This window comes from Dromiciops gliroides, chromosome 2 (genome assembly GCF_019393635.1).
Source record: "Dromiciops gliroides isolate mDroGli1 chromosome 2, mDroGli1.pri, whole genome shotgun sequence".
Taxonomy (NCBI): Eukaryota; Metazoa; Chordata; class Mammalia; order Microbiotheria; family Microbiotheriidae; genus Dromiciops; species Dromiciops gliroides.
This window is the reverse complement of record NC_057862.1, coordinates 586,032,794-586,052,650: the sequence shown is the minus strand read 5'-3', so window position 1 is coordinate 586,052,650 and position 19,857 is coordinate 586,032,794. Positions and strand designations below refer to the sequence as shown.

At 34.1% G+C, this 19,857-nt stretch overlaps 1 protein-coding gene across 4 annotated transcripts in view; it reads right to left on the bottom strand.

Annotated features, from left to right (window-relative positions):
• USP34 (ubiquitin specific peptidase 34) overlaps positions 1-19,857 on the bottom strand; it is a 313,145-nt gene that overhangs the window by 213,916 nt on the left and 79,372 nt on the right. For all 4 annotated transcript variants that reach the window (XM_043983440.1, XM_043983444.1, XM_043983443.1 and 1 more), the window contains exons 3-5: positions 10,731-11,148; positions 2,969-3,019; positions 2,653-2,802 (exon numbers count right to left, since the gene is read on the bottom strand). In XM_043983440.1, the coding sequence (XP_043839375.1) occupies positions 2,653-2,802; positions 2,969-3,019; positions 10,731-11,148 (619 nt within the window). The remainder of the gene's footprint in view (positions 1-2,652; positions 2,803-2,968; positions 3,020-10,730; positions 11,149-19,857) is intronic.

Sequence of the window (19,857 nt, the reverse complement as noted above, 5' to 3'; positions counted from 1 at the left end):
GGATAAGGATTTCAACAGGAAAAGATGTGGAGGTAAGACTTGTGGTAATTTATTAGAGGCTTGGGGAAAGAAGGGAAGTAAATTCAAAGACATGGAGGTAGGAGAGGTCAAGATGAGAACAGGGAATGCAGGTTAGATAAAACAAAGTCAAGTTATATCTTTTCATCCCTCTACAAACTTCCCGTGGTTCTCTCAAAACAACATCCCCATCCAGTCCAGTCCCATACTGTCCTGCCCCCCAAACCCCTAGTGAGAATTTTGCATCATATTTTATAGAAAAAATTGAGGCCATTTCTGTCTATTCCCTCCTCTCTCTTCCTCATCTTCTATCACTCAAATGTCTTCTGCTACTTTCTCCTCCTTCACCCATCTCACATGATTAAGTATCCTTACTCCTTATACTGAGGCTAATCCCTCTACTTGTTTAAGGGATCCCACTCCATCCCATATGCTCCAACAGATTGCCTTCTCTGTCCTCCCCATTCCTTCAATCTCCCCCCTCTCTACTGGCTGACTTGTTACTATCTATAAACGTGTCCATGTCTCCCCTATCCTAAAGAAGCTCATTTGATCTTTCCATATCTGATAATTATCCTATATCTATTCTGCCATTTGTGGCTAAACTTCTCAAAAATGTCACTGTATTCTAGCTCACCCATGTCATTCTCAAAATGTAGTGCCCAGACTTGAATACAATATTCTCTTTAAAAGATCTGACCAGGAAGAAAACAAAGGGAATATAGCCTCCTTATTCCTCTTAAAATAGTCCAAGACTGAACTATTTTTTTTTTAAGCTTCCACATTATGTAGCTGGTTCATGTTGAACTTGAAGTTCTCTAAACAGATCTTTTCTAGCCAAACTGTTGTCTAAATAACTCTCCCTTCTCCAATCTCTTGTATTCATGAATATGATTTTTGAAATCCATATGTTATATTTATCCCTCCTGCCAATCACCCACTGAAACACAAAATGAGTTATCCATTAATTTATAAAGTTTATTCAGGGGCAGCTAGGTGGTGCAGTGGATAGAGCACCAGCCCTGGAGTCAGGAGAACCTGAGTTCTAATCCGGCCTCAGACACTTAACACTTACTAGCTGTGTGACCCTGGGCAAGTCACTTAACCCCAATTGCCTTACTTTAAAAAAAAAAAGTTTCTTCAAGGCATTTCATCTGTGCATCATAAGTGTCCAGCATGGTCCTTAGTATATTATTACTGCTTAATACATACATAATTGCTGAATTGGAAATCAAGGGAATGCCTATCAATTGAGGAATGGCTGAACAAGTTGTGGTATATAAATGTAATGGAATACTATTGTGCTATAAGAAATGATGAGCAGGCAGATTTCAGAAAAAGCTGAAAAGACTTAAGTGGACTGACACTGAGTGAAGTGAGTAGAACCAGGAGAACACTGTATACAGTAACAGCAACATTGTGTGATGATCAACTGTGATAGACTTGGCTTTTCTCAGCAGTACAATGATCCAAGACAATTCCAAAGAACTCATGATGGAAAATGTTCTCCACATCCAGAAAAAAGAACTGTGGATTCTGAATACAGATTGAACCATATTGTTTCTACTTTTTTGGTGTTTTTTCTTCTTTTTTGAGGTTTTTCCCTTGTGTTCTGATTCTTCTTTCACAACATGACTAATGCAGAAATATATTCAATGTGATTGTACATATATAACCTATATCATACTGCTTTCTTTCTTGGGAAGGAGGGAGAAAAATTGGGAACTAAAAATCTTATGAAAACAAATGTTGAAAACTATACATGAAACTGGAAAATAATAAAATACTTTTGTGATAAAAATAAATAAATGAATAATTGCTGAATTTAATTCTTTTGCAAGAGAATTTCAGATAAATCTTTCTTGAAAAGTCTATTTTCATGAAACACTTTCTAATCTCCTGAAGATTTGGAGTATTTCCACCCTGCTCTATTTTCACAACTATAACCATAAGAGCACATCACAGGGAAACCAGTTTTCCTGTATTTGCTTTAGGGGTATGGGAGTTTCTTCTCTCTTTGATAGTCTAGGCTTCAAATACTACTTTAAAAAAACAAACAACTATTTTATAAAAGCGAAATTAGGGAGAAAATAACTATAAATTCTGAATGGTGCCTATATGGATGTGAATATTTAACAGTACTTTTGAAAACTTCTTTAAATAACCATCCTGCTAGCATCACACTTCAAAACATAGCCTAAGAAAGCAAGCCATCAGATTTCAGAGTTCAAGAGATGCTAGTGTTTGATGTTCAATTGCTAAAAACTGAACTGAAATTACATCTTATAAATTAAAAACATTAAAGGAAAATAAACTTTTTAAACCTGCCCTTATTGTAAAGATTAATGCAGGAGAAAGTTTAAATTTTTAAAAACTTCAGCCCAACTCAAAAAACTCAGACACATTAAACCCCAAAGTTAGTTCCATTGGTACTAAAGCAATTTAAAAAGGTAATACTACCTTCATTAACTTTCTTTTAATTATACGAGGATAGATATTTGACTACATATGTACATATAAACAGACATATATGCAAATTGGTTAAAATAATCCATCCACCCCCTCTAATGGTCATAAATTCCTCATTTTCAAATATATCTGGTGCTTCAAGGATTGAAACAGGTCTGTACTCACATTAGATACCACTGTAATAAATGCATGTGCTATAAGAAACGGCAAAGTTTCAGGGGTTCCATATTCAAAGCAATCCTTCATGAGGGAAAGGCCATTTTTTCCACAAAACAAACAAACATAACGAAGCAAGTGCAATGGTACTTCTACATCCTGTGAAGATACAAGGATATATATAATCATTTGAAACTGTCATGAAGTTAAATTTTTATATTCAATACTTCTAAACACATTCTATCACTATATAAAAAATTCTAATGCATATTTAACAAAGGACTTAAATTTCAAAAATTTTAAATAAAAAATGCACGTTACTTACATTCATATCACAGAACGCCCCTAATATATTGCTTTCTTGAGCTGAAATATCCTGACAAAAAAGAAATATAATTAGCTCACTTATACTAAAAGACAGGGGAAGGGGTTAAGACAAATTAGAAGATATAATATGCAGTTCTAAAAATACTATTTATTCCAGATCAGCAGTTTTTAAAAATGGCCTACCACATTTTACTATCTTTTATTTGTAAAGTCTTACTTATCATCAAAATTTATATAAATGAATGTTATAAATAATTGATTCATACAAACTTCCCTTTTTAAAAACCCAAACTTGTCTCATTTTTATTAACCATAAATGAAAACTTGCCTAAAAAATTAAATGAATATATCTACTGACTGTATCTGAGATTATGAATATCATTATGAATATCAATTATTGTCCAAAAATACTTCATCTACATAAAACTTATCGGTGTAAAAGTAGTTAAGAAACAGATCTCAGGTTAATATAAAGGTAAAACTTTCTAAAAATTACATTTGGAAGGTAGAATGGGCTACTTTGCTAAGCAATTAGTTTGCCTTCAACATAAATGTTCAAGTGGGACTATAACAAATATTTGTCTAGAGATATTGTAGAGAGGAATTCTGTTCAAGTACCAAGTAGACTAAATAATTTTAAGGTCCCATCTAAGTGAGATTCTATGATTCTATCTAAAAGGAACATAACCAAGAACACAGAATTAAAGAATTAGATTTCTTTAATGTACAGAAACTAAAGTTTAGACATGCTACTCATAAGAAAGGCCCTCAATAATCCAGAGTCTATTTGCTCTCCTCTATTGTATAAGCAAGTAGCAGACAGGAAGGTAGACAGGACAGAAAAGTATTGGACTAATAGAGGCAGTTTCAATGACAGAATCTTTAAGTGATACTTAATTGAGAGCAAGGGAAAACACTACCTCTTATACATACAAATACCAACACCTACACACGCACACACAAAGATGGCCAACTAAATAAAAGCATCAAATAAAAAAAACCTCAAGCAGTTTAGCATCTGGGACCACTTACTTTAGTGAACACCCCCCCCAAGAAGTCTTAATGGCATTATAGCACAGTAAAAAAATTTGGGGGGAAGGAGGGGTGATCCTTATGATTACCCTAAGAAAACATTTAGGTACCCACTGTGGGCAGAGTACTAAACTGACTGAGATAAGAGTTTAAATAAGATCCCAGTGCCTTCATAGAAGTAATAGTCTAAAGAGGCATGTTACACATTCAGAAGTAACCTTAATGCAAAATAATTGATAAATGCATACATTATGCCATAACTTGTAATACATTTTAGAAAGATTTTCATCTAAAATTATCAAAATAAAAATGAATTTCCATGCTTAAGTGGGAAAATCTCTTGGCTTTCTAGGAAAACAACGATTCAAAAATCCCCCATTCCATAAAGATTCTAGATAGCTAATCCAGTGGTGTTTTCAGGAGCTTCTAGGTAAAAAGAAAAATTTGTTCCTACAATAAAGCTTCAACTTTTCTATTGTATTTTAAATAGTTCAATTTCTGTTCAACAAATGTATATATTCATATTAAGAATTTTAAAGTTCCTATTTTTATAAGGCAATAATTCCTTACTGCTGACAGCATACCTATTTCTAGTATGGCTTTGCTCTTCTCATCAGTTTTTCCAAACTGTGTTGTCTGAGACATTAGATAAATAATATGAACGTTAATACATAGACGCTGTTACATCTACTGGGGCTATTCACAAGATTTTTGTGCTAAATTCAGGTTTCTTGAAACTGTTACTGATAGCTGAGGATGCCTGATAAGGGAGACGTTACTAAATAATGATTTCAAATAACAGCACATTAAAAAAAAAGTCTAGACACCTAAGTAAAAGAGTCTCACTGGAAACTTTTGTCCCCTAACCTTTTGCTTTTACTCTAAAAAATTTCTTTAAGCCTGGATACTTTCAGATAATTTAAGAAATATGATCAGATATTATGAATAATATATACAATTTTATTCCAAAACTTTGTGTTCATCAGATTTAAGCAAAATACTCGGTTCAAAACTAAGAAACACGTGCATTTCTAAAACTTTTAACTCAACATATTTTCTATAATTAAACACAGGCCTAAAGATTTCTTTATCAAATCTTATAAAATACTGTTGACAGATGAGGAATAAGAAATATAGGGTTAAGGTCCTGTCAAAACTAGTAACAATTTCAACTTGTAGAACTGCAAATAAATGAATTGTTTTATTCAATATACGCATTATGAATAAAATTATAAGCAACTAAACAAGAAGCATAAAAATTCACAATAAACCTATATAACATATAAATATATCACAAAATAATCATCTGTAGAATAAGCAGCATTTATATACTGTTTTAAAGGGTGCAAACCACTTTAGATATATATCATTTAACCCTCACAACAACCCTGTGAGGTAGGTGCTATTATTATATTCATTTTACAGATGAGGAAACTTAAGCTGAGAGGTTAAGTGACTTGTTCAGGGCCACGCAGCTAAATGTCTGAAGCAGGACTCAAGTTGTCTGACTCCAAACACAGTACACTATGCCATCTAGCTGCAACATGAAAGTTAGCACAACAAAATTTACTGGAGCAACCATGAACAGACCTTTTTTACTCAATAAGAATCATGAAAACTACATTTGAATAATTATAAAATTCCAATTAGTAGAATTTGAATTAACATGCATTTATAAACATCTTATAAAGCCATACATTTTCATATACTACACTAATACAATAAAAGGTCAATTAATGTTAAGAACAAATGAGATTATAGCATTATAAATTAAAGCCACCAGGGGGCAGCTAGGTGGCACAGTGGATAAAGCACCGGCCCTCAGGAAGACCTGAGTTCAAATTCAGCCTCAGACACTTGACTTGACCCTTACTAGCTGTGTGACCCTGGGCAAATCACTTTATATATATATATATATATATATATATATATATATATAAAAATTAAAGCCACCTATTTGATTCCTCATCTTGCAGATAAGGAAAGCCTGGCCGGCCCTCTGATTCCAAATTTAAGGCATAGTTCTAGCCAAATATTTTCTTCTGTCCTTCCACAAGAAGTCCTATTGTGTTATAAAATATTGCTTTTCTTTTTAAAAAATTTTTAAAGAAAAAAATAGTATAATTAAGAGGAAAAAAAAAAGAGGAAAACATGACCCAAAATAAGAATAAATGGGCTGGCAGGCTACATGAATTTCTCCCAATTTCCCTGACAAAGTATTATGACTGAGCATGATTACATTTTACTAAATGACAATTATGGAAGCATCTAAAATTACAATTTATACAAGATCACTCAACAACAAATTGATAAATAATTAAGGAAATTCTTAAGACTATCAAGCATAATAGACAATTCAATATAAGACTATTCCTATTTGATCTTTGTCCTATTACCAAACATACTCAAAATAAAATATTTTACTTATTATAAACTGTATCACTACATCACAACATGAACTCAAGACAGTATTTCAATGATGCACCAGAGTACAAAATCTGTGAATATTTAGGTTTTACATAATTTATATTGTTAAAATATATTATAAAATATTACAACATATTATACCTTATTTGACCCTTCCTACAACATTATGAGATAAGATAGAAAAAGCCCCATTTTCTACATAACAAGAGATGTTGACATCAAAAAGCTGGTAAGAAGACAACCTCGAATGGAAGGAAGACATAGAATTCCTTACTCTTAAAAGTAAGGACCTGAGAGTACAATCACATTTAAATTAAGAAACCACTAACTTTTTGTGGTTTTTCTGTTTTGTTTTATTTTGTTTTTGCAAGGCAATGGGGGTTAAGTGACTTACCCAGGGTCACACAACTAGTAAGTGTCAAGTGTCTGGGGCTGAATTTGAACTCGGGTCCTCCTGAATCCAGGGCCAGTGCTTTATCCACTGCACCACCTAGCTGCCCCCTAGGGACCACTAACTTTTACAAATATTCATGCTTCTATTATTACCCTGCAAACTGCCAACAACAATTAGCATTATTATGGAAGGGCGGCAATCTTTTGGGAGATTTAATATTGGTTGAATATCCAAAATTTTACTATATGAGATTCTGACCAAAATGGGTTTTTTAAAAGAGCAATATTAATGAGATTAATATTTTGTTTCTCTATAATATAATTCATTTCCCTCTTAACTGGTTAATCTGTACTCATCTTTTAAACAACTAAGATGCCACCATCCTATGAAGCCTTCTGTAATCCCTGCATCAGTAATGACCTTTCCACTTTGGGACCTGATTTTTGTTTTGCCAACTAACAATCTAATGCACTTATTTAATATTATATTTTAATTTCATAAAGGCAGAAATCATGTCTTAAATTCTGTCCTCCCAAAATCTAGCAGAATCCTCTGTACACACAATAATAAATGTTTGATAAGTGAATGAAAATGGAATCTCTTTTTCTTTTCTCTGGAGGAAGGCTCTACATCAAAAACTTTTTTTGAAATCTATTTTTAAAATAGTCAAATATTTTTCAGAGATATTGATGTCCCAGACCTAAAGAATCACTCAGACAGAAAGGAATTATCTCCCTTACAAAGACTTAGAAAAACACACATTAGCATTATCTATGTTGAATTGTATTTTAATTTATTTTGTTAAATGTTTCTCAATTACACTTTAATCTAGTTCAGACATTATTCTGTTATACTTGTTCCAATATTCTGCCCAGAAGTATGAAATTTTGACACCTCTGCCCTACCTTACTTAGAGAGTAACTGCAGTATGCACTATTATAATACTGGAGTTACACTGAACCAATAAGTTTTTCCAATTCTACTGATATAAATCAGATTCACAACAGATTAGAGCTGAAAGCTATTTTAGAGATAACTAGACAAGGAAACTAACTCAGAAATTAAATAACTAGCCCAACAATAGAAATCCAATTGTCATAAAAAACTTGGGATTCCAGAGAATAATGAAACACATCTTTTTCCTTTCAGGAGAAAGGTGGAAACTATTATAGAATATGGCATAATATTAGTCATTATGTGAGAAGGTTTTGCTAAACCTTTTTTTAAATGAAATTTTTTTAATTCGAAAAGGTTAAGAGAAATAATGGGGTATAAAACCAAAAACACCAATAAAACTTTTTAAAATATAATTTTTTAAAAAGAATTACACAGCTAATTAATAGCAAAGGAAGGCCTTTTTTCAAAAAATGTGGTACCTCATGGATACTCTCTCTTCTCTAGGTTTTCAGGATACCACTCTCTCCTGCTCCTCCTCCTATGTGACAGTTACTTCTAACTTTGGATCTTAATTCAGGTCACACCCACTAATCTAGGGACTCTTAGGCCCTCTTCTCTTATCCCTCTACTATATTAATTCACTTAGTTATTTCATCAGCTACCAGAAATTCAATGAGCATCTTTATGCTAATAATTCTCTAATCTACTTATCCAGCCTTAACTTTTCTAATAATTTCCTGTTTTTGGAGGGAGAAAGATAACAAATGCAGTTTGGGAGATGGTGAGTATATGATTTTTAAAAATTTATTTTATTTTTTTTTTAAGTGAGGCAATTGGGGTTAAGTGACTTCCCCAGGGTCACACAGCTAGTAAGTGTTAAGTGTCTGAGGCTGGATTTGAACTCAGGTACTCCTGATTCCAGGGCTGGTGCTCTATCCACTGCGCCACCTAGCTGCCCCGAGTATATCATTTTTACAGCATATCCATTTTGAGATATTTAACAGGCCGTTGAAATCTTCCTGGTCTATCCCCCAAATGCCTAACTAATTTCAACTACCTCTAAGCTAAGTTATAAGCAATAATATCAAGTTCTCAACCTTTCTCCCCATTCAGCCAATATGATTATATCAATTAATAAGCATTTATTAAGCATCTACTAAATGTCAGATACTGTGCTAAGTACTGATTGGGTACTTAAAGAATAAAACAGTTCTTACTCCCAAAGAGCTTACATTCTAAAGGAGGAGACAAGGACATATATAAATATATTATATGCCATAAATATGAAGTGAACAGCTACAACTATACACAAAAGTAGTTAAATACAAGGTAGTTTGGTGGGAAGGCACTAAGTTGAAAAGTATAAGAAGAATATTCCTGAAGAAGGTGCTTGAGCTGATTCTTAAAGGAAGAGATGGAAGGTCTGGAGAAGATAAAAGGGAATAAATTCCAGATATGTGGAATAATCACTATGAAGGAATGAAAAAAGGGTCCTGAATGAAAAAAGATAAATAAGGTCAATTTAGCTGAATTCTCATAATGCAGGAGAGGAGATCTAGTAAGACCAGAAAGATAGCTTGGGACTCTAAAACCTAATTGAAGGAGTTTATTTCTTATTTTAGAGGCAATAGGAAGACCATGGAGTTATTTTAATAGAGGAGAAACTTTGATCTCATTTAAGTAAAAAAAAAAAAAAAGCTTTGTTAACATTTCGAAGGATAGACTGATAAAAGAGGACCAACTAGGAGGCTGTTGCAATAATCTAAGTGAGATGGGGTAAAGGCTTATAAACTAAGGTGGTAATTACGTCAGTGGAGCTAAAGGGTTGGCAACAAAAGATGAAGGAGTAAAAATATCAAGATTTTGGAGGTGTGGTATGGAGGAGATTAAGAAGAATACTTATACTTAATCTTCCATTGCCTCCACCACAAAGGACAACAGAAGAATCTGTGAGTTTTTAGTAATAAGTACAAAACAAATCTTACAATTAATTCCTACTGTCATTTGCTATTAGTAAAGTTTGTGAATAAATTATATACATATATATATAAGTCTTAATAATATCAACTCTGCTAATAAACATTAGTAATGCCCACTATAACCTAATTCTTTTCATTCAAAGATTTCAGGCCACATAAAAGACTCTATAATCTGTAATAATTCTTATCAATTAGAGAACATATCAATAAATGAAACAGACGGTTCTATTTTAATAATCCAAAGATTAACCTTTACAGGAACTTTGATTCTTAGTTATATAATCATTACATAAATATAAAAGTATATTTCACCAACTCACTCAAATCTGGTGAGAACCCTTTCAGCCAAGAAGTCAAGAACCTAAATTCTCTGAAGAACTTCTAGAAATGTTCCAAATGATAGGACTGTCTAACATTTAGTACATATTACTGCCTCCTAAAACTCATGCACTGAAAAAAACTAGTTATTACTAAGTTTCACAAAAGGAAAAAGTAGCTAGAATAGTTATGTATGATAAATTTTTATCTTGATAATGGTATTCCCAAATTCAACATGTTACTTTGTTTCTAATAAGTTTCAAAAAATATTCTCAAAATTCAATGATTCTCAAAACAACAGAAACATTAGAAAATAAGGCTTAACATAAATAACAGCATATTTATACCAAAGAAAAAGTAATGAGATCACTGTAAGAGAACAAGTTACTCTGTATAATCCCATATTAAACAATACATATCATGATGTTTTATTTCAACTCTAAAATTGTCATCTTAAAGGCAGTATTTCAAACACCGAAGAACAAAAACAAAACCATCAGTGCAGCATTATTAAATGGATATCTTGGTGTGAAAGTAATGATCTCAGTAATAAAGTTGTAATCATTTTTTTTTCCACATACACATTCTACACATCTTCCTTTCACAATTTTTAGACTTCTTTGTTTAGCATATATAAAAATTATAATGTGGAGCTCAAGTGGTTTACTATTATGAATTCTCCAAGAAAATTAGCAAAATATTAAAAAAAATACCTCTATTGTAGGATGAGTGTTATGCTTGTAAGCAGTATATAAGGGAAACTGAATCTGAAAGATTTTTGCCACACATAGCAAGAGTTTTTCCTTCTCATCTGTACTCCATAAATTAAAAGGATCAGAACTCTTCGTAGAATCCTCCTCCGTCAGGCTACAAATCCTTGTAGAGTCTAATTTTTTCTCTGATTTTTGTCTTTCTATATTTTCTTCTTCATGAGACTCTCTTTCTACATTCAATGGCTCCTCAGCTTGATTATTCTGATCTTGCCATGTTGAATCTATGTTAATAGTGCAATGTTTACAGAGCTGGTCCCGAAGTGCTTGAACTTGGGCAATCACTAAGTTAATGAGAGCACATACTACTTGGTTAAAAATCTCCAAGTGCTTATACTCCTTAAAGCAGCATAGACATTGCCTGAAAAAGAGAAATCAAAAAATATATTTGTTTCCAGGAATAGTTATGAATTATAATTAAATCATAAATATGTAGAAAAACTATTTAGAGAAACACTGAAAACCTCTTTACTTAATCATAGTTTCCTTAGTTAAATAACTAAGAAAAACATACAAAATTTAATAAATTCTGGCAAGCACCTAATGTGTGCTAAACACTGAGGAGACAAAGAAAAAAATCCTGACCAAAACCAAAGAAAATAAAAAACAGTGGCTAAAAGGATTAGCTGAAGATTTTTAAATAGATTTTTATTTAAGATTTAACCACAACTATATAAAACAATAAAATTTCAACAAAGTACAACACAAAATATACATTTCCACAACCCCTTAAGCCAACCCTCCAAAATTTTTTTTAAAGAAAAGGATGATACAAGTCTAGGAGAAAGAATAATGGGCGAATGACCTGGGATCCAAAAGAAAATACAACAATAAAACTAAAGCTGAAGATGAAATTTATGAGATAGGCGTGTTGTGTTACATTTCAGTTAAAAAATCTAACTGTACAAGTAAAATATAGGGCCAAAGAGGAAATATGGTTAGAGAATAGTTCTTATGAAAAAAATCTTAATGTTCAAGGGGACTTTCAGGGCAGGAATGTTATGTGTTAGTAAAAGAGCTAACAAGACTACAGATTATATGTGCAAAAAGGTCTAAGAGCAACAACTAGGGTTCTTTCTACCTTATACAATAATTTTTTAATTTCTTTTTTTTTGTTTGACGGGGCAATGGGGGTTAAGTGACTTACCCAGGGTCACACAGCTAGTACGTGTCAAGTGTCTAAGGCCAGATTTGAACTGGGGTCCTCCTCAGTCCAGAGCTGGTGCTTTATCCACTGCACCACCTAGTAGCCCCCTACTTTTTAAAATAAGACTTGCTATACAGCGATGCACTAGTATCAAGGGCCACAGGCCTGACCCAATGATATATATTACCTATGATCTCACTTTTACTGGAAACATACATTCTACTTAACTGGCATAAATAAATAAGAGAATAATTCCAGGAGTAGCACCAGCTAATGATGACCTTACATTTATTAAAATGGCAAGACAACAAGAAGAACCATAAAAATGAAGTTGATCACATTTTTTGACTTGTTTCCTATGAAACAAACACTGGCTCTATGCTGTGACATAGTGCCTAGTGACCAACTATATCAGTGAAAAATAAATACAAATCTCAAGCAAAGAATGTCCACTGATGCAACTTTAAACACAAAAAGATTTATTTTTCAATAAAATCTGTACTAATAAAAGTTTGTTTTTAACTTAGGCAATGCAGATATTACATTCTATGGTACTTCACCCCATTCCATTTCCACAACTGTCCTCAAGTACTATGTTCATTACTATGAAAACATAAGTCCTGAATGGAAGTCCCAAAGTTCACTATAGGTCTTTCTATTTTTTTTATGGGGGGGGGGGGAGAGATATCATGCACACCTATCAGTAATAAATGTGTAAATCTGAGCACAACCCCATACAAAGTATGAGTGTGTTTACATACACTCATTATCTGTATGACTGTAAGACTATTCAACCCAAACCAAAAAAGGTGATGGGGGTTGGTATGTAGGAGAGGGAAAGAAAGTAGGAAATGGAAGAGGAAGAGTCTCATTCACCAGTAACTGCACTATAATATAGGGGCCATCCAAGAGGAGACAGTTTTCAGCCAAGAAGTGATCTAAGAAGTGATCTAAAGGATAGGGAGTAGATATAGAGGCAGTAGGGAGAAAAGAATTTTCCCAATACCACCCTCACAGATGTGTTGAGTGCCCAAGTAGCAGTTCCGTTATAACTGATCTTAGGAGCCCATACCAAAAGGAAAATGGATGAAAAGCAGGTATGAGTGTTAGAGACAAGCCCTTATTTGACTAGAAAGGATAAGATTTATCCCATCTTCTCACTCTCCAGTATTTCATACACTTTCATTAGCATAGGGAATTTCTGATGAGGAAACTCCTTCTACTAATGCAGATCAGTTCCTGCTCTGCAGCTTCTGAAACTTAAATTATTTGTGATAAAATTATTATTGCAGTTTTTAGCTGACTCATTTGGGAGGGGCCATACCTGGCCCACCCTGAAGTTACTACTGAGGGTCAAAAGAAGAGCTCTCCATAGGCAGTTTTTGAAGGACCTCCCCTTTTGGAGGAGGAAGACTGAACGCTCCATGAGAGGAGGCAGAGGTTCTTCCGGAATGCATGCTCGGTCACTCTCTCGCTCTCTCTCTCTCTGGCAGCTGCTTTTCCAGTGGCACGAGCAACTGTAGACTGTCCAGATTTTGGTGAGTTAATTACAGAAAATCCTAAATTCCTTTGAATTAGCTTAATTGGAAACGATCCGGGGATTGCATAGGCCAAGTTTAGAGTTAAGAGTATTTATCTGTATTTCTTTTTTCCTATTTCCTTGTCTTTGATTTTTATTAGTTTCACCTTTGTTGTTTTATTAATTCCCAAGTAATAAAATCTGATCCTTCTGTGAATTAAAGCTGTAAGTCTCCCTTTTTTTTTAAATTTATTTATTTATTTTTTGTTTGTTTGTTTTTACGGGGCAATGGGGTTAAGTGACTTGCCCAGGGTCACACAGCTAGTAAGTGTCAAGTGTCTGAGGCTGGATTTGAACTCAGGAACTCCTGAATCCAGGGCCGCTGCTTTATCCACTGCGCCACCTAGCCACCACAAGGCTCCTTTCTTATTGGCCTGGGAGAAATATCTAAAAAGGGCAGTTCAGAGGGGAGGGTGAACCTAAAAGGTCCCTCATATTTCTGGGACCCCAATATTTAGGTGAGTCACCCAATTAATGCTCCGTATATCAAATTTTGGCCCTCACAATACCTGGGGTTATGTAAAAATTTGTTGGGCAAAAAGGGGTCAAGAGGGGAGAAAAGTGTTAAGAAGCCTGACCTAGAACACTGAGAGGTTTCATGACTTACCCAGAAAACTCTGTCTGAAGAGGTACTTAAAATAGAGTTTTTCCTGATTTCTGAGGCCAGCTCCTTATCAAATATACCAAAGATACTCTCTAGGTATCCTTACCCACCTAGAAAATGCTCAAAACTACATTAACCTAGTCAGTATAATTGTAGCTATATCGAACTAGTTTAGACAAGAATGACAATAACAATAGCTAGTTTTACATAGTGATTCAGTTTTGCAAAGCATTTTACATGTTAACTCATTAAATCCTCACAAAGGAAGTTAGGTGCTGTTATTATCCCCATTTTACTGAAGAAACTGAAGCATGTAGAGATTAAATGATTTGCCCAACAGGGTCATGCAATTACTATGTGTCTGAGGCAGGATGTGAACATAGATATTCCATATTCAAACACCTACATTATAGATACTGCTCCCTAAAACAAGTTTGGGTCAGGGATCTTCCTTTGGATCCACTCCCACAGGTAAGCTCTGGTATCCCTTTTAAATCCAGATCACAAAAATTGTCATATGGTAGGTAAGGAATGCCTCACACTGCCAATCAACAATTTGTACGTCTATTAAATAAGAAACCCCAAATCAAGAAACACAATGAGGGTTGGGAAAGGTGAAGAGTGATCCTACAAAGCTTAAAAAAGTTTAAGAGATGAAGTCCAACAACAGGCTGTATAAATCTGGTTTACAAAGGTCATCACTATGAAGTTGGCTGGGTGATGATTTTTTTTTTCTTTCCAGATCACAGGAACTGAAAATAACTGCTTTCCTGAATGTAACACAATGGAATCTACATAGGTGGTCAAAGGACCTACACCAATGAGATCTGTGATACCAAAAGTATTAAAATAAATAATATATGTAAAAGAAAAAGCACATGTTAAAAAGCAGTAAAAAAACCACCAGATTTTTTTACATTATAAAATCTATAATCAATGCTACCATATATATATAAACATAAAATATATTTTTAAACCATAGCATATTGAAGCCCAGATATGAACAACAAAAACAAAATGCAACAAGGGGGATGTTTTGTCATTTCGAAGAAATACTGTTAATTTCTTCTGTGCCAACTACATTGGGATAAAGTAGTATTTGACAACTTTTTATAAAAGACAAGTTGATATTCATGGGGAGGATTTAGTTTTCCCTTTGGTAAAAAAGTATGTCAAACTAGGAGGGGGATATAAAAATAATACAAATTCAAAATTAGTTCACTTGTTTAAACTCACAGATTTTAAAACTAGAAGAAACCATGGAGATCACCTAGTCCAAATGCTTTTACAAAAATTTAAAAACCAGAAAAGGTTAAGTAGCTTGCCCAAGGTAAGAGTGGCAGAAAGATTCAAAAGCAGGATCACAGAGCCTAGATTTATGGATATAAGGGATCTCCAAAGTCATTTAGTCAAACCCCTTCATTTTTAAAAAGATGAATTTAAGGTCCAGAAAAGTTATGTTATTTGTGCAAGGCCACAAAAGTAACTGGTAGGAGATGGCCTTTGGCTGAGTTTTGAAGGAAGCTGTGGGGTCTGGAAATGCGAATTATAGCAGAAAGACAAAATAATTAACAATGAAAAAGAAAAGGTAAAATTAAAACTCTTTGAAAACAATCTGATAATTTAGTTAGGAGGGCCTAGAGTCACTGAGGATAGTTAGGTGGCACCATGCATAGAGTTCTGGGCCTGGAATCAGGAAGATCTGAGTTCAAATCTGGTCTCAGACACTAGATGAGTGACCCTGGGTTAGTCACTTAACCCTGTTTACCTCAGTTTTCTCATCTGAAAGATGAGCTGGAAAAGGAAATTGCAAACCACTCCAGTCCCTTTGCAAGAAAAGCACAAATGGGGTCACAGAGAGTTGAATGTGACTAAAAAATGATAATAATAATCTAATCTGCTATTTTATATATAAAAAAATTGAGGCTCTTTTTACACATGAGAAAACTAAGACCTAAAGAGTTAAAGTGAAATGACTTACCCAAGATCATAGGTACAAATGGCCAGAGGCCGGATATGAACCTAGACCCTTTAATCCCAAGGCAATATTCTTTCCCCTCTATCATAACACCTAGAGAAGAGATACTTCAGAAGATGCTAAATGTCATATCAAAGTATTAGAAAGATCCTTTTATTGCAAATAGATAACTTATGAAACAAATACAAAATGCTCTCCTACAAGATCTCAAGTCTGACAGTCTGTCTTTACCTGCTATTTAAGTCCTATCTTTTTTATTTTTTGGACAGGGCAATGAGGGTTAAGTGACTTGCCCAGGGTCACAGAGCTAGTGCATGTCAAGTGTCTGAGCCCAAATTTGAACTCAAGTCCTCCTGAATCCAAGGCCGGTGCTTTATCCACTGTGCCACCAAGCTGCACCCCCCCCCCCAAGTCCTATCTTTTAACAGCCTTCTTCAACAGAAAAAAAAAATCTGAGGTAATTTTTGTCAAAAATATTTTTTAAAGCAAACTAAAACTTAAAAGTCACTAAAACACCATTTCAAAAGAACATTCCAAAGTTCTTTAATAATATTTAACGCTGAAATTATATGGTTGAGATTTATACCAGAAAAGCAGGGTTAGTTTACAATAAGGAAAACTATTAACACAATTGATTATATATCAATAACAAAATAAACCATATGATTATGTCAATATATCCAGAAAAAAGCTTCTGACAAAATACAGCATTCATTCCTATTAAAAATACTTGAAAGGGGCAGCTAGATGGCACAGTGGTTAAAGTACCGGCCCTGGATTGAGGAGTACCTGAGTTCAAATCCGGCCTCAGACACTAGACACTTGACACTTACTAGCTGTGTGACCCTGGGCAAGTCACTTAACCCCCATTGCCTGCAAAAAAAAAACAACCCAAATACTTGAAAGCATAAATATAAATGAATTTTTCCTTAAAATGATAAGCAGCACCTAACTTAAAACAATCAGCAAGCATCATTTGTAATGAGGATAAGCTAGAAGCCTTCCCAATAAGATTAAGAAAGAAACAAGGATGACCATTCTCACCAATATTATTCAATATTGTATTAGAAATGAAAGCACTAGCAATAAGAGAAGAAAAAGAAATTGAAGGAATCAGAATGGGCAAAGAAGTAATAAAACTATCTCTTCTTTGCGAATGAGAAAATCCTAGAGGTTCAACTAAAAAGCTAGTTGAAATAAAATTTAGTCAAGTAGCAGGACATAAAATGAACTCATATAAATCATCGGCATTTCTATATCACCAAGAAAACCCCACAAGAAGAGAGACACCATTTCCAATTGATAAATAATAAAAGGATATGAATAGGCAGTTTTTTTATGAAGAAATCAAAGCTATCTACAATCATATGAAAAGATGATGTAAATTATTATCAATTAGAGAAATGCAAATTAAAGGAATTCTGAGATATCACCTCACACCTATCAGATTGGCTAAAATGATAAAAAAGGAAAATGACAAATGATGAAGAGGATATGGAAAAATTGGGACACTAATACACTGTTGGCAGAACTGTGAGCTGATCAAACTATTCTGAAGAAGAATCTGTAATTTTGCCCAAATAGTTACAAAACTTTGTCACCCTGTGACCCATCAATATCACTATTAAGTCTGTTTCCCAAGGTGATCAGGGAAAAAGGAAAAGAACCTATATGTTCCAAAATATTGAACTGGAAATTGAGATGATGCTCATCAACTGGATAGTGGCTAAATAAATTGTGGTATATGACTGCAATGGAATCCTATTGTGCTTTAAGAAATGATAAGCAGGGGCAGCTAGGTGGTGCAGTGGATAGAGCACCAGCCCTGGAGTCAGGAGTACCTGGGTTCAAATCCGGCCTCAGACACATAACACTTACTAGCTGTGTGACCCTGGGCAAGTCACTTAACCCCAATTGCCTCACTAAAAAAAAAAAAAAGAACGAAATGATGAGTAGGTTGATTTCAGAAAAACATGGAAAGACTCGTATAAAATAATGAAGAGTGAAATGACCTGAACAAAGAGAACTATATACAGTAGCAGCAATATCGTTCAAAGAATTATTATGAATGACTAAATTATTCCAAGTATTATAATACTCAAATCAACTACAAAGGACCTATGAAGGATGATACTAACTCCAGAGAAAGAAGTAACAGAAGTATGTATAATATGGTGTTTACTTACACACACACACATATACTCACTCTCCCTCTGCGTCAAATGGTAACCTTCCCTAGTGCAGAGTGGGAAGAGAAAACGATTTGTAACTTAAAATGTAAGCCAAGAACTTTTTTTGAATTAAAATTTTTTAAAAGGTATGCAGAGGAAGTGAAGTGAAAATTAGTATTTTGGCCCAGCTCATCCAATATGTCTCCTCCACAACAACCTAGAAAACATGTCAGACCAAATTCTCATCAGAAAAGCCAAGACGAAGTCATCATACCAACCAAAAGCAGCTTCAGAAGATAGAGAAGTCTGTGGACACTGGGACAGGGGACTGGCCAGGAACACAGCAGTGTGAGCATTTCAACATTCAGGAATTATATGGGGAAAAAAGGCCAAACACCAGGTGACTTGTTACTAGATAAAAAAGAGATCCCAGGGTACCCCTGAACCAGCACTGAGAGCAGGAACAGATGCCAGAAACAGGCAACTCTCTCACCCATTATCCAATTCTAGGTCACATACCAAAGGTCAAGAGAAATGTTAATAATCAAGAGGGGCCTGCTGTATAAAGAGCAAGGAACAAGTTCCAAAAACTTATATGTATGACTCTTGTAGGGCTGTCAAAAGATTTCTCACCATAAAACACTCTTTCAGAAGTTCCCAAATACTGAGGACCACAGAGATGTAAAAATAGCAGGACATAGAAGAGAGTAGAGATAAGGATTCCTCCCAAGAAGTGAACAGAGCCAATACTAACATAAAGTTCAAAGTCAAGTCCAAGTAGACTGGAAATTTTAGGAAACAAACTAACAAAAAGAACTCCTTTATAAAGACATCTTCTGGTGACAAAGAAGCTCAAAATACAAAGACAAGAAGACAATGACTAGAAAACATACACAAAGCAAAATTTAAAAAAAGAAAAAGAAAAAAGAAAAACAAACGTAACAAAAATTCTCAGAAGAGTTAAAAAAGGAAAAATGATTTTTTGAAAACCAAATGAAAGACATGGAAAGAATTAATAATTTATAGACATAATCCAGAGCTTCGAGTTCAAGGAGAAAACACTGAAAGCAGCCAGAAAGAAAGAATTCAAGTAATGAGCTACAAGGAGTCATAGTCAGGATCACACAAGATTTAGCAACTAGCAGTATAAAAAGAAATGAAAGCCAGGGGAATATGATATAACAGAAGACAAAGGATCCAGCATTAAAATCAATACCTACCCAGCAAAACTGAATATAGTTCTGGGGGTGGGGGTAGATATTTATTAGAAAAGAGGAGTTTCAAGCATTCCTGATGAAAAGAACAGAGCCAAATAGAAAATCAAACATTCAAACACAGGAATCAAAAGCATAAAGAGTTGTACATGAGGAAAAAAACAAAAGAGACTAAACAAGGTTGAACTATTGACATTCTTATATGGGGAGAGAATATATGCAACCTCCAAGAACTTTATCATCACCAGGCATCTTAAAGAGAGTCTAATTAGACAAATAGCCTGGGTCTATTACATTAGGATGATCTCAAAAAAAAAAAAGAATAGAAGGGAAAGGAAGAGATGTACTAAGAGAGGAGGGCAAGAACAGGGGAAATT